Below are 16597 nucleotides of genomic sequence, written 5' to 3'. Positions count from 1 at the left end.
TGGGTAACCCGACCTTTCTCTCTGGCTGCCCTTAACATTTTTTCCTTCATTTCAACTTTGGTGAATCTGACAATTATGTGTCTTGGAGTTGCTCTTCTCGAGGGGTATCTTTGTGGTGTTCTCCGTATTTCCTGAATTTGAATGTTGGCCTGCCTTACTAGGTTGGGGAAGTTCTCCTGGATGATATTCTGCAGTGTTTTCCAACTTGGTTCAATTTTCCCCGTCACTTTCAGGCACTCCAATCAGATGTAGATTTGGTCTTTTCACATAATCCCACATTTCTTGGAGGCTTTGTTCATTTCTTTTTACTCCTTTTTCTCTACACATCTCTTCTCACTTCATTCATTTCATCTTCAATCACTGATACTCTTTCTTCCAATTGATCGAGTAGGTTACTGAAGCTTGTGTGTTTGTCACGTAGTTCTCGTGTCATGGTTTTCATTTCTATCAGTTCTTTTAAGGTGTTCTCTGCATTGATTATTCTAGTTATCCATTCATCCATTCTTTTTTCAAGGTTTTTAGTTTCTTTGCGCTGGTTACATAGTTCCTCCTTTAGCGCTGAGAAGTTTGATCGACTCAAGCCTTCTTCTCTCAACTCATCAAAGTCATTCTCAGTCCAGCTTTGTTCCATTGCTGGCGATGAGCTGCGTTCCTTTGGAGGGGGAGATGTGCTCTGATTTTTTCAATTTCCAGCTTTTCTGCCCTGCTTTTTCCCCATCTTTGTGGTTTCATCTGCCTTTGGTCTTTGATGATGGTGACGTACTGATTGGGTTTTGGTGTGGGTGTCCTTTCTGTTTGTTAGTTTTCCTTCTAACAATCAGGACTCTCAGCTACAGGTCTGTTGGAGTTTGCTTGAGGTCCACTCCAAACCCTGTTTGCCTGGATATCAGCAGCGGAGGCTGCAGAAGATAGAATATTGCTGAACAGTGAGTGTTGCTGTCTGATTCTTGCTCTGGAAACTTCGTCTCAGGGGTGTACCCAGCCGTGTGAGGTATGAGGTGACGGTCTGCCCCTAGTGGGGGATGTCTCCCAGTTAGGCTACTCAGGAGTCAGTGACCCACTTGAGCAGGCAGTCTGTCCATTCTCAGATCTCAACCTCCGTGCAGGGAGAACCACTGCTCTCTTCAAAGCTGTCAGATAGGGACTTTTACATCTGCAGAGGTTTCTCCTGCTTTTTGTTTAACTATGCCCTGTCCCCAGATGTGGAGTCTGCAGAGGCAGGCAAATCTCCTTGAGCTGCGGTGGGCTCCACCCAATTTGAGCTTCCCAGTGGCTTTGTTTAGCTACTTAAGCCTCAGCAATGGCGGGCACCCCTCCCCCAGCCTCGCTGCCTCCTTGCAGTTAGATCTCAGACTGCTGTGCTAGCAATGAGGGAGGCTTCATGAGTGTGGGACCCTCCGGGCCAGGTGTGGGATATAATCTCCTGGTGTGCCGTTTGCTAAGACCCTTGGTAAAGCGCAGTATTAGGGTGGGAGTTACCCGATTTTACAGGTGTCGTGTGTCTCAATTTCCCTTGGCTAGGAAAAGGAATTCCCTTCCCCCTTGCACTTCCCAGGTGAGGCAATGCCTCTACCTGCTTCAGCTCTCGCTGGTAGGGCTGCACCCGCAGACCAGCATCGACTGTCCGACACGCCCAGTGAGATGAACCCAGTACCTCATTTGAAAATGCAGAAATCACCCATCTTCTGTGTCACTCACGCTGGGAGCTGGAGGCTGAAGCTGTTCCTATTTGGCCATCTTGGGCGCCCCCCAGGTTAGTGATTTTCTAGTATGATTTTTTATATCTATAAATGTAGCAGCTGTGCAAAAAAGATAGACTATTTAGCTTATTAGCTATTATACAGATTGCCCCTAAAAAGTTGCCCCTAGAAACCATATATTTGTCATTTGATAAGTTTTAGTTGTATTTTTCAATGTGTATTTAAACAAATGCCAATATATTTAAATTTGAAACTTCCCATGGTCATATTAACCATAAACATTTATTATTTTGAATAAATGAAATAAAATGCTTTTTACTTATCCATGTTAAATGCACCAAAATTATTCTCTTTTCTCAAAACAAACAAAAAAAAACCCACTCAGATCTTTATCATTTCAAAACTATAAATGTAGTCCTCTCAGTACATGAAGATGGCAATAACAGCTGACCCTGAGAAGCATATGTAACTTTTCCTGCATTAGAAGTGGACTTGTCTTGATTTTATTCTCATTCACACAGTGTCTTCTCATTGCCAACATGTATTTGAAGAAAGTCTAACCAAAAGATGGGGAAAATGGTCTTTGACCAAGAAGCAGACCAAAGTGAGCCAGTGACCCTCAAATCATCAGACTGATTTAATCTACTCTTGTAAAATTCAACTCCATTCTAAGGAATTTAGACATATCCTAAGTAATTTGGAATCTGAGTTTTAAAAAGCACATTATATACGTGACATGTACCTAGAAAAAAAATGCTTACAATGTAAATGATGCTACTGTAAGCTAAAATTAATACCAACAAATAAATCAGTTTTTATGATTCAGCACACACACAGGAATAAAAAAGAAATACCTAAGCAATATTAAACAGTGACCATATATATGAGTACATTCTGTTAGTTGTAAATGTAATTTTATATTCCTGTCCTAAGTATTTCCTATTGCCTTTTAGTACAGGTTGAGTATCCCTTATTTGAAATGCTTGGGATCGGATTTCAGATTTTTGAATGAAGGATGCTCAATCTGTAGTTAGTCCCTTGAGATAGATCTTAAGAGGGCACTATTGTTTACTCAAAACTTCATATACTTCATTTGATAATCTTTAAATAATCAGATTTAATTATTATAAAATTTGCCATTTCAAATCTCATTACTGAAAGGAATACCTGTTCTTCTGTTCTTGCTGCAATAACTGAGCAGCTATTTTCCTCAAATCAGTTACTTCCTTCAAATCATCATCCTCTTCCTCTGCCAGTAGCTGTTCTTTCTCAAGTCTGAAAGGTGACACAATCATGGTTATCCAAAAAGTAAGGCAGACTACATTTTATGCCAGCTTCCAGAAATAGAAACCATTTTTGTTTTTAACACCATATGAAAGTTAAAATCCTAGGTCCTCCTTTTAAAATACTAAAATAAGAAATAAGGAAAACATCTATGTTCTCTACTCATTATGAAATGTAGCATACTGGCTGTATTAATATAATTAATGACTAACAAATAATAGCAAAGTATATAACCATTTTTTAAATTTCTGAAATGTGTAATGGTCATAGTAATCTAAAAATGTATATTTTCCAGCCTTGAGTATAAAAAGGACTGCAAAGTTCTATATGGCCTGTCTTAATACATAAATGTAAAATGTTGTAAAATTTTGTCATTTAATTGAACCATCCTGTTTTTATCAGTTTATTGATTTTGATTTTTAAAATCTGTATATAAAATGTCTAAATAAAGAAAATCCAAAATAGGTTCAAATAAGATTGGCAAATTTGCCTGAAAATACTAATATGTCATTTTTATAAGAGAGAACAAAAAAATTTAAAATAGTTATTCAAACTCTAGTCATTTTATCTTAAGGGATTTCACTTTAAAAACAGTATCAAACCATGAATCTTTACATCATACATGCTACAGGTGACTCTCAAGTTTAAGCAACTGGCCTCATTAGATGAGGTGACAAAGTAAAAGAATGAAATCTAAAGAGTTCAAGACAAAGCAATATACCTCCTTACAGGACATCAGAGATGATTAACTAATAACTGCTTTAAAATCTGACAAAGTCATTTGGAGGAAGCATAATGTAGAGAAAAGAGAAAAGTTTAAAAATCAAAGAGAGCTATGTTCATACTCTAGGTACTAGTGGACACTAGCTAAGTGATTTTAGGCATAAAACTTAAGAGTCTTTGAACTTCACCTTCCTCACCTGAAAAAATGAGGTCAATATCTACCCTGCAGCATTTTAATGAAGATAAAATGAGAAAGAAGGGAAAGCACATAGCACCAATCCTGGTACATGGTAGGTATTCAGTAAATGTTCCTTCTTTCCTTTCTGCAGCTATAAAGCAACCTGAAGGAGTAACTGAAAAAATGTGGTAGGTCATATTCCATCATTTTATAAGATGAATACTTCAGAAAAATCCAAAGCACAATTATTTTAATAAAATCTGGACATAAGTACCCTTCAAAGTCATAACCAGCCTGACCAAGTGGAAAGTACAGTAGAACAAAAAGACAGTACATCTGAGTTCCAGACACTTAAAACGCCTGGTTTCAGTGTCTTAATTGGTAAAGTGATGTCAATCTATTTCAGAGGGTTGTTAAATAGCTCAAGTGAAGCAATGTATATGACGGTACAGTCCTCCTCAATAATAATAATAGAAGTCATCATTACACTTCAGGAGGAAAAATAGTGCACATCCTACACTCAAACGCTTACTATAATTTTGTGTTTAATTGAGGAATACAGATAGATGTGAAGTATTTATAAATTAACTATCTAAACATAAGAGGTAAGTGAACAAAAAATTATATTTTATTCAGGTACTCTTTCAAGTAGGAATATCTAATAAATGGCTCAAGTGTTTATAAGTAACATTTCATTTTCATATGTGCTTACCTTTTTTCATCTCCTAATTCTTCATTTTTCTGAGATTTTTCAGAACATTTTTCTTTTCCCTTACATAAAAGAAAGTTACATTTTAAATTGTACAGTCCACTTTCATAAGATCAAGAGAGCATGTTATTAATATTTGTTCAAAGTTTTATTTACCTTAAAGAAAGATACAAATGATCCAATATGTGCATCTCCCTGTTCAGAAACTGCTACATCTTCTGTGTTGGGGTCAACAAAATCATATACCTCCTGGTCTAGGTACAGATTAATATTTATTAGAAAATGTACTTAGTAAACTGTATGCTTGACACTGCTGTCCTTAGAAAAATGTATATTTTCTTAATATAAGAGTTGGCTAAAGACAATATAATTTTTCAAAGCCCATTTTTAATGTGGGCTATGTACATGAAACAAAAATAGCAGGTACCATATGAATTACCTTTCTGAGAATCAGTCTTACTTCCTATTATGTGACTGTCATTTCTTGATGTCTGCTCTCTATTTGATTCTGAGACTTGAGAATGAAGGCTGACTGTGTCATCATCTGATGGCTAAAAGGAATAAGCAAAAAGTACAAATGAGGCATTTTAAACTTATGATATGGATTATGTTGCTTCAATCTTACATATGAATTACAGAATGTCTGCTTTACATCTCCAGTTTTCAAACCCAAAATTAACATAAGGTTTACTGCTCTGCTTTAAAAATCAGCATGCCTTTTTCAGTTTTAGTCATAAAATATAATGATCATATTTTCAAGCAAAATAAACTCAAGTATGCACAAGGGTCTCTATTTCAATGCTCTAATAAAATTGTAAAACAGAATAGATCGCAATAGAAAATACTCACTTCTGTTGTGGATAATCGTTTCTCTCCATTATCACTTCCAATTCCAGAGTCAGGACCATGATTTTTATTTGGATAAAAATCTTCCATACTATGGAAATAGAAATCCTAAGAGCAGTTAGGGTTTTCTTCTTAAATAGATAATGCACACTTGACCTAAAATTTCCCTAGATAATACAGAATATATACTTTTGATGTCTAAGATCCTTAATTAAGGACATGAGGAGAAAAATATCAGAACTCTTCCTACAAAACATTTTATTCATGCCATTCATGCAATATTGCTCCCTTCGTGTACTCTACAATGTCAACTGTCAACAATAACCTATTGTTTCTCTTCAGAGATTCAGAAAATCAGGCTGCCTTGTTAGAACATTATCTTGATAAAAGACCTGTTTTTTCCCATTGGTTTGTCAAATTTCATCACAGAGCTTCGAAACATTTTTTAACTTCAATGTATATGGTTTACTCTTCATTGGCTCTAAAAATATGTTTTATTTGTATAAATAATGCCCATCTAATACTTAAGAGAGGATGCAAAAATGAAGGCTACAAACTATTGAATATGCAATTCAATACTTTCAAATTCAATTTGTCCTTGCAAATTTCTGATTTACAAAATATGCCACCCAGGGAGCAAACTATTTTTCACTTAATTTGCAATTTTACCACACAGTCTACAATGACCACTTATTATGTATGAGGAACTGTGCTAAATGTTTAAAAGACAATACGTTACATATTTACTGTGAAAAACTGTAGCAAATTGATGGTGTTTTCTCATTTTATATATGAGAAAACTTAGACTGGAAGGGATTAAGCAATTTATCCAAGGATATGCAACTTGCAGCTAGCAGTCCAAATTTGATCCCTCAATTATCTAGCACCAAAGTCCCTGGTCGTAATCACTATGTTATAATTCCTCTCCTAAAACCAGTTTCACGCTAAAAAAACAAAACAAAACAAAACAAAACAAAAAACAAAAAAAAAACTTATTTTTATACTTTTCAGAAGTATATGAACACATTTAGGGAAGCACCTACCAAGTATCAGGTACTATGTTGAAGGTTTAAGAGAAAATACATTTTTAAAATTTGCCTCCAAAGAGCTAGCTCTCAGCCCAGAGGAAAAATGAATGTGTTCAAATGTTTTGAAGACTATAACAAAGGTAAATACAAAGTGCTACAAGAAAAAAAAAAAGGTCAACTAATTCTCCTCGGTAAACTTAGGAAAGGCGTCACTCAAGAATGTGGCATTTGAGCTCAGTCTTGAGGATGAAGAGGCGATAACTGTTAGCATTCATTGAGTGTCTATACTGTGTTATGTACTGTGCTAGATGCACCTCATATTTTAGACATAATTCTTATGGTCTTGAAGTTATAATTATTATTTCTTTTCACAAAGAAAAATAATAAAGCTTACAAAAGTTAACGTCCCAAGGGGAAAAATTACAACATTTACTGTTTATCATTTATTGAACTAATTGTTAGGCACACATTTAATTCTCACAACTGTAGAAGTGAGTACGGTTAACATTTAAATAAGGAAACAGGCTCAGAGAAGTCAAATAACTTACACAAGGCCACAGAGAAATTAAGTGGTTAAACCATGATTAGAGCCAAAATTCATCTGACTGCACTGCACAAAATACATTCGTGGATTTGTAGTAAATGACAATGATGATAATAAGCTATTTGTTGAGGAAATATTATGGGTAAGGCATTGTACTAAGTACTCTACATACATTTCTTCATGTAATCCTGACTGCACTTGTGTAATTATTTTCTTTTTTACATATGAGAAAACTGAGGGCCACAGACATGAATACACAAGGACATACAGTTATTAAGAGTCATAAATGGGCTTCAAAGCCATATTATGCCTGACTCCAAAAGCTATTATATGTAACTACTGTAGTGCCTATCTATGTATAATAAAGAGATTACAAAACAGACAAGGCATGGAAGGGCATTCTAGGTAGTAAGAACCACACAGCCAAGTGCCTGAGTATGAAAGTGGAAAGCACATACAAGAATTTTCTAAGTAGTTCAATATCAGCTGTGAGTGAGAAATTAACACAACTGACAACCCACTCTATAGACCTGCACCGTCCAATATGGTAAGTAGCCAGTAGTCATATACGGCCATTCCAAATTGAGACACACTATACACGTAAAATACATACTAGATTTCAAAGATTTAATATTAAATAAGCATGTAAAATATCTCACCAAGTTTTCACATTAATTACATGTTGAAATGATAATATTTTGGATATACTCAAATAACATGTATTTCTTTTTACTTTTTTCAAAATGGGTAACAAAAAAATTAAAAATTATATATGTGGCTCACATTATATTTTTTTTGTCTGGTCCTGCTAGAGAATCTCTCCCAAATATATCTTAATTCTGCCATTTCTTTTCATCTCTATTGCAATCACTTTATTCTAGACCCCTCTGATCTCTTGGCAGTACTACAATAATCCAACTAGTCCCTGTGCTTCTATTTTTGCTTGCTTCCAATCTATTCTCCTATAAGCCAAAATAGTTTTTTTTAAACAAAAATGAGTCAAATCATGTTATTCCCCCACTTAAAACTGTCCAATGACTTCCCACTGTACTTTAAGTAAAATTCAAACTTCTTACCACATCCTACAAAGAATCCACATGACTTGAGCTCTGACTACCTCTCTAAAATCAACTTGTACCATGTTCCCCTTCAGCTACTCTGCTCCAACCACGCTGGTCTCCTTTCAGCTGTTTGAACACACAAAGTTCCTTCCTAACTTCAGGCCATGGCAATGTCATTCTTTCTGCCTAAGATGCTCTTACTTTGCTCTTCACAGAGCTGGCTTTTATTCATTCCCTGACCACATTCTTGGAATTTCAAATACATTCCTTCATAGCACTGAATACAATTTGAAATTTTATATGTGTGTGTATTTCCTTGCTTTGTTTATTCACTGACTCCTGCTCCACTACATTGTGAGCACCATGAGTGCCAAGACCAATATGTATGACATTCAACAAAACATACCTGAATCTACCAGTAGGCATTCAACTGATATTTGCAAAAATAAATGACTAAAACAGTAAATGCCATTACTAAAAGTAAATTCATGTTAAAATAAATATAAAGCAGATTAATAGAGATTAGAATGTCTTCATTCCAATTTTTGAAGCCTTGTTTGGTCTAATAATGTTCACAATATTAAACAATAATCTTTAAGAACTAAATCTAATGTTAGATATTAATTCTACTTGCAAAATGAAAATATTCAAGAAAAAGTCCCATTTGGGAATTCACAAACTTATGCTGTTAACAATAGTACTTACTATAATTGCCATTCAAAACAATATAAAATTTATCATATATGCAATGACAAATCTTTAAATATTTTAGGCAAAAGCATGGTCTACCTTTCGGTAGTCTCACCCCATTCTAGGTTATTTTCTAAACTATTACATAGATTTATACTTTCATAAAATCTTTCAGACCAATCTACATCTTGAAAGGATGAATTAAAAACAGAATGTTTCATCTACCATCTCAAAATCTCATGAGGAGCAAAACACTGAAATCATAAACAACATCAAAGATGTTCATCAAATATGATATACCATTATATGTCATTATGATATATCATCTTTGATGCAATATAAAGACTATGATGAAAGGGAAAAGGTATTCCTCAAATGTCTTGCTCTTCCACCAACCATACTTCAAAGTCAAATTCTACTTGTTGTTAACAAATGTACAATACAGTGATCACAAAAGTAAATTAATAGTTGTCACATGCTGAGAAATTAGTTTTTCTATACTATAATGTCAAACATTTACATTTTTACTACTAAAATGTTAATAATTGAGAAAATGTCAAAAATATTCTAGTATCCTAGAACTTCATTCTATGATGGTGATATGTAGCTTCAGTCAATTATTGATTTTAGTGCTGGACCAATGAGCCTAAATATATTCAGAACACTCAAGATTAATAAGTATATTTTATAAAAAGGGAAGACAGAAATCATCAAATGAAACTGTAAGAATGTTACATTACCTGTCTGTGAGAGGCTGGGAGGGCATTCGTTTACTCAATGATGGAAGATCCAGGGAATCTGGTTTCTTATCCATTCTGCAACATGCTTGAATATTTAAGTACTTAAATATGTGCACCTTACCCTTTAAACATATCTGTCAATAAAAAAGAAAGGAGATTTAATTATATAGTTCCAAATACAAATGACATCTACCATTTTAAACCATTGAATAGTCTCAAATTATACTGAGACATCACAATCTTGATTGGTACTTTGCATATTTAAATAATTTGTACTTCTGACACCAGGTGGAAAAATCTGACAACACTGATACTAACTAAAATTCTATTGCCATCTCTGTTCTTATTGAAAAGACTTAATTGTTCTATATTTCACTGGAATTTTCTTGTTAAAAGCAGAATGTACAAACTATTAAACAATATAAAGTTTACAACTCATAAAAGTGGCCTTTATTCGAAAAAATGAAAAATATATATTCGTTGGAAAGGTAAGAAAAGAACAAATAATCTATGCAATTCTTTAAAGTAATCTCGTCAGAACCACTAAGATGTTTGGCATAAACACTGGAAAAGGCTAACATAAAAAATATAAATATAGGAAAAACGAATTTGTTGAAAGGTACGCTATTAGGCTGGTGAGATTAAAATAATAAAAGAAAACACTGGTCAATTCAACTAGAATAATATACTGAGAAATTACTTTCGTTGGCCATAGAGAAAATGAAAAATGAGGAATAAAATATTATGTGAACAAAGATATTCTGTATAAAAACAACAGAAAATAAGAGGTAAGAAAACTGTAAGTCAGCTTTACCAAGGTTAATTACAGTCACTAAGTGACATCAAATAAATATTTCTCAAAATTCTAATAAAAACGTAACATTTTATGGGCTCACATAAGCTTACCTCACATGCAAAAAAATCAGCAAAGAAAACAGTAAGACAAAAACATTAAAAAGCAATTATTATTCCAGGTTAAAAGGAAGAATGCTTCCTAGATAATTCTAACAGATACTAGGTCTGACGCGACCACTGAAAAATTTCATTTAAAAGGAAAATTAAAACTTTTGAGCTATCAGAATATAAGTATATTAATTGCCAATTAAATGTGCTAAATATTAATTTTCTATTAATTATAAATTATTAATATTAAATATTATCAACTAAAATGTGCTAAAATTAAAATGTGTGAGGTAGTATTCTATGTCCAAACTAAACAAAAAGTTATCTTTTTTTTTTTTTTTTTGAGACGGAGTCTCGCTCTGTTGCCCAGGCTGGGGTGCAGTGGCCGGATCTCAGCTCACTGTAAGCTCCGCCACCCGGGTTTACGCCATGCTCCTGCCTCAGCCTCCTGAGTAGCTGGGACTACAGGCGCCCGCCACCTCGCCCAGCTAGGTTTTTGTATTTTTTTTTTTGTAGAGACGGGGTTTCACCGTGTTAGCCAGGATGGTCTCGATCTCCTGACCTCGTGATCTGCCTGTCTCGGCCTCCCAAAGTGCTGGGATTACAGGCTTGAGCCACTGCGCCCGGCCACAAAAATTTATCTTAATTATCAAACAAAGTGATGGTAAATCACTATCTTTTGTAAATTTTAACTTTTTATCATAGTACTTCACGTACACAGTTTTTAAATTTAAAAATGATTACAAAGCTGACAAGACATAATCCTCAATTCTACTTCTCCTTTTTTGTTTTGTTTTGGAAAACAGTGTCTCACTCTGTCACCCAGGCTGTAGTGCAGTGACGCAAACATGGCTCACTGCATCCTCGACATCCTGGGCTCAAGTGATCCTCCCAGATTATCTGGGATGAAATTACAGGCATGCATCACCATACCCGGCTAATCTTTTTTATATTTTGCAGAGGCAGGGTCCCACTATGTTGTTGCCCAGGCTGTTCTCAAATTCCTGGGTTCAAGGGATCCTCCCACCTCGGCCTTCCAAAGTGCTGGGATTACAGGCATGAACCACCGTGCCCGGCCCATTCTACTTCATTCAATCTCTAAGACCAAATTCCCACTTTAAACTCTTTTTGCTGAATTTCTGCTATTTGCCCTCATATTTATAAATAACATGCTTCTACTGCTATTTGTTTTAAAATTTTCAACGGTAGATGTACTGGAGTCTCACTAAGGAAGATGAGGGCTTGGATTTCTTACATTACCCATACCACCACCACCGTCCTAGCCTCCCCGCTTCCTATCAATTCACATAAACATACTTCTATGTTCAGAAGCATAACATAGTGGTTAAAGAGCATGGACTCCAGAGTCACACTGCCTTAGGTTGAATCCTGGCTCTAACCCATGCTAGCAATGTGACCTTGAAAAAGTCATTTAGGCCAGGCGCGGTGGCTCAAGCCTGTAATCCCAGCACTTTGGGAGGCCGAGACGGGCGGATCATGAGGTCAGGAGATCGAGACCATCCTGGCTAACACGGTGAAACCCCGTGTCTACTAAAAAATACAAAAAACTAGCCGGGCGACGTGGTGGGCGCCTGTAGTCCCAGCTACTCGGGAGGCTGAGGCAGGAGAATGGCGTGAACCGCGGAGGCGGAGCTTGCAGTGAGCTGAGATCCAGCCACTGCACTCCAGCTTGGGTGATAGCGAGACTCTGTCTCAAAAAAAAAAAAAAAAAAAAAGAAAAAAGAAAAAGAAAAAGTCATTTAACTTCTATGCCTCGGTTTCCTTATATGTAAAATGAGGATAATGACAATACTTGTTTTACAGGGTTAATGTAAGAATTAAATGGGTTAATATATGTAAAGCATTTTCAACAGTGTCTAGAACACAGTAAATACTATATAAATCTCTGCTATTATAGCTATGTCACAATTTTTCACTAAATCAAAATCCAGTATTTACATTACTACGACCAAGAAAATACTCACAGATAAACTCCACAGAGTAATATGATTGCATTTCCTTTCTCCTGTAAGTTTTTGTTTTTCCTAAAGTAATTAATGGCCCCCATTTTTTTCTTTTGAAAAATTTTCTATATGCCTATTATAAATTCCTTCTTGACTCTGACAGAACTATAAAGCATCTCTCCATGTGGACAAACCTATCAAGTCATCTCTTACTTTCTTTTTTCCTTTCCTTTTTTTTTTTGGAGACAACTCCTGTACTCCAAACTACTGACTGGCTGCTTACTAGGCCTGTGTATATCTGTCAGTCTTGGACATGAAGAATTCCTCTTTTTTTAGTTTACTCCCTCACTTTGGTATAGTACACCCTCTGCTAGCATCCTAAGAAAGGGTATATGGGAGTAAAAATTTCCAAGACCTTGCATGTTTGAAACCTTTTTCTATCTCACATTTGATGACAGTTTGAGTGTAGAATGTTAGAAATACTCCCTTAGTCCTTGAAGGTATCATTCCAACATCTGCCAGTTTCCACAACTGCTGCTAGAAAGCCATGCTGATTAGCACTCCTATGAATATGCTCCATTTTTCCTCTTTATTTTTTTCTTCAAGCTTTATTAAAGTATGAGTTACAAATAAAATTTTTTTATATTTAAGTGCAAGGTCCGTCCCACTGACCCTGACCCAACGACGGATGAAAGACGTACACTGACACAGATATTTTGCCTGTCATTCTAGTTAAGGGGCTCTCCTGCCTCAGTCTGCAGCATCTGCCTCGATAAGCTGGCGAAGTTTGCATTTATTTAGTACAGATTAAGTGACAAACGTCTCGAGTAAACACCACTAGAGGGTAATTAACATTGCCAACCCCTCGAGTAGAGAGCAATCATGCACCTGCAGGTGATAAAAGTTGGGCTTAGGGCCACATGAGTAAACAAGCTATTTAGATAAACTCCCTTACATTCCTTTGTACCTACTTTAAGCTATTAACTCAAGGTAAGAGGATTAGGTTGACTTCAGCTAAATCTTTTACTGAAGCTATGCAACCCCCCAGCCTTCCAAGAAGGTTTGTGTCTATTTCCTATAACTATCTTCGTAATTTTTCCTCTACAATTTTTCCCACCACCCTGACTGAACTCCCACATTTAAGGTGTACAACGTGATGCTTTGATATACAGTTGACCCTTAAACAACACAAGTTTGAACTGTGGAGGTCCATTATACATGGATTTTCTTCCACCTCTGCCACTCCTCAGACAGCTAGACCAACCCCTCCATTTCCTCCTCTTCAGCCCTGTTCAACGTGAAGACCACGGGGATGAAGATCTTTATGATGATCAACTTTCACTTAGTGAATGGTAAATATATTTTCTCTTCCTTATGATTTTCTTGATAACAATTTCTTTTCTCTAGCTTACTTGATTGTAAGAATACAGTAAATAACATATAACATATAAAATATGTGTTAGTCAACTGTATGTTATTGACAAGGCTTCTAGTCAATAGTAGGCTATTAGCAGCTAAGTTTTCTGCAATTCCAAAGTTATACAAAGATTTTTTACAGTATGCAGGGATCGGTGCCCCTAACCCTCATGTTGTTCAAGGATCAACTGTATTATACATTGTGAAATGAATACCACAGTCAAGCTAATTAACATGCCCATTACCTCATGTAATTACCTTGTTTGTGTGTATAGTGAGAACACTTCAGTTCAACTCTCAACAAATTTCAAGTAAATACAATATTATTAACTATTATCAGCATGCTATATATTAGGTCCCCAGTACTTATTCATCTTCTAACTGAAGGATGATACCATTTAAAATCTCCCTTTTATCCACACACCCCAGTCCCTGGTAACCACCATTCCACTCTCTGTCACTATGAGTTCAACTTTTTTTATTTTTTTAAGATTCCACATATACGTGAGATCACACAGCATTTATCTTTCTGTGTCGGGCTTATTTCAATTAGTATAATGTCCTTAAGTTTCATCCATGCTGTTGCAAATGACAGGATTTCCTTCTTTTTCTAAGGCTGAATAGTATTCCATTACACACAAACACCCCCCCACCCCACCACACACACACACACACACACACACACACACACACACACACTATATTTTCTTTATCCATTCATCTGTTGACGGACATACAGGTTGCTTCCATATCTTGACTATAGTGAATAATGTTGCAATGAACATGGGAGTACAGATTATTTCTTTAAGATCCTGATTTCATTTCCTTCGGATATTGTAATTTGTAAGGAATGTATACTTAGTCTTGCTCACATGTCCTATACACAGCTCCTAAAAATCTTACACGATCTCTTAAGTGGTAAGTATCCTTTTGTATGCCAATGAATGACTGGTGGCTGGGAGCTCCTGGATAGCCACAGGATAGGGGCCTGATTGCCAGGAAAACCAACCATGGGATTAGAGGGTTGAAACTTTCAATCCTACCTCCCTCACCTCCAGGAACCAGAGAAGGGCTGAAAGTTGAGATGATCACGAATGGCCAATGAAGAAACCAATCATGCCTCTGCAATGAAGCCTCCACAAAAACCAAAAGGACAGGGTTCGGAAAGCTTACAAATTGCTAAACACGTGGAGGTGCCTAGAAGGTAGTGTGTCCGAAGAGGGCACGAAAGCTTCACTGAGGCTCAGAAAATGATACCCCAAAATGAAAGCCTCAGAAGCAGTCTCAGAGGCAAAGATTTTCTCTGACCTCCAGATGCCCCTCCCCTGTCTCTCACCTCCTCATTCTCACTACAGGCAAGTCATGGAAACAAGAATTTCTCTTCCCCAAGGCCAGTCATAGGCACTAGAACCCCTTTTTTCCAAAGCCAGCCATAAAGCCTAATCTAACCTTCCCCTACCTTTCTGTGTAACCACTGGCCATAAAGAAATTAAAACCCTCATTCTAGAGGAGTATTACCCTATACCCAGGAGGAACAAACGCTACAACAGAGACACCAAGAAAAGGCCTTGCTAGGTCTTCCCACTCCATCTATTACCATTAGCTCATACTCTTTTTTTGTCCAATCATATTTCTACACTGCTGTCCCAGTCTCAAGTGAATCTAAGCATAAAGTCAGCTAACTTTACATCCTTGGGTCCTTATTCTGAAGGCTCCAGTATCACGTAAAACTATGACCAAATAAATTTGTTATCCTTTTATCTTGTTTACTTGTTTTTTGTTATAGGGGTATCAGCCATGACCCTTATGATGGGGAGGAAAGGGATCATCCCCTCTCCACCCCTTCAGTTAGCACCCCTTCTCATATGCCTTGTACTATCCATCTCTTCCATCCAGCTATTCATTTGTATCCTTTGTAATACATTAGCAATAGTAAGTAAAGTGTTTCGCTGAGTTCTGTGAACCACTCTAGTAAATTAATTGAATCTGAGGAGGGGGTCATGGGAACCTTAACTTATAGCTGGTCAGTCAGAAGTATAGGTGAGCAGTCTGTGGGACTGAGCTCTTAACCTGCGGGATCTGATGTTAACTCCAGGTAGTGTCAGAATGGAATCGAATTACAGGACACCCAGTCAGTGTCTGCTGGAGAAGTGAAGAAATCTCCACACATTTTTGACCAGAAGTGAAGTATTCTGTATTGAGAGTCAGAATAGAAAAAACAGTTTGGTTAATTTTTCTATCTCTTACAGATGTATACCCAGAGGTAGGACTGCAATATTGTATGGTAGTTCTATTTTTCATTTTTTGAGGAAGCACTATACTGTTTTCCATAATGGCTGTACCGCTTTACATTCCCATCAATAGGGTACAATGGTTCCCTTTTCTCCATATCCTTGCCAGCATTGGTTATCTTTTCTTTTTGATAACAGGCATCCTAACAAGTGTGAAGTGATACCTCATTGTGGTTTTGATTTACATTTCCCCAATGATTAGGAATGCTGAACATCTTTTCATAGAGCTGTTGGCCATTTCTATGTCTTCTTTGAAAAAATGTCTATTCAAGTCCTTTGCCTATTTTTCAATTTTTTTTTTTTTTTGCTATTGAGTTATATGAATTCCTTATATATTTTGGCTATTAACTCCTTATCAGATATATGGTTTACAAATATTTCTGGATATCCACACAAAAAAATAAATAAATGTGCTCCCTTTTGTTTCAATGTAAGCCTTTGGTGTTTTGGTCTCTGTGTTTCATGTTAGAGATTATTCTTGCAATATCTCATGATCCTTGGCTGTCTGTTCATTTTCTTT

At 36.2% G+C, this 16597-nt stretch overlaps 1 protein-coding gene across 2 annotated transcripts in view; it reads right to left on the bottom strand.

Annotated features, from left to right (window-relative positions):
• LRCH2 (leucine-rich repeats and calponin homology (CH) domain containing 2) overlaps positions 1-16597 on the bottom strand; it is a 129203-nt gene that overhangs the window by 55128 nt on the left and 57478 nt on the right. For both annotated transcript variants that reach the window (XM_011957537.1, XM_011957538.1), the window contains exons 6-11: positions 9504-9637; positions 5444-5531; positions 5034-5145; positions 4751-4848; positions 4598-4656; positions 2868-2975 (exon numbers count right to left, since the gene is read on the bottom strand). In XM_011957537.1, coding sequence (XP_011812927.1) covers positions 2868-2975; positions 4598-4656; positions 4751-4848; positions 5034-5145; positions 5444-5531; positions 9504-9637 — 599 coding nt within the window. The remainder of the gene's footprint in view (positions 1-2867; positions 2976-4597; positions 4657-4750; positions 4849-5033; positions 5146-5443; positions 5532-9503; positions 9638-16597) is intronic.

This window comes from Colobus angolensis, unplaced genomic scaffold, assembly GCF_000951035.1.
Source record: "Colobus angolensis palliatus isolate OR3802 unplaced genomic scaffold, Cang.pa_1.0 Scaffold446, whole genome shotgun sequence".
Classification (NCBI taxonomy): Eukaryota; Metazoa; Chordata; class Mammalia; order Primates; family Cercopithecidae; genus Colobus; species Colobus angolensis.
The sequence above is the reverse complement of the archived record's forward strand: the minus strand, read 5'-3'. Positions and strand labels throughout refer to the sequence as shown.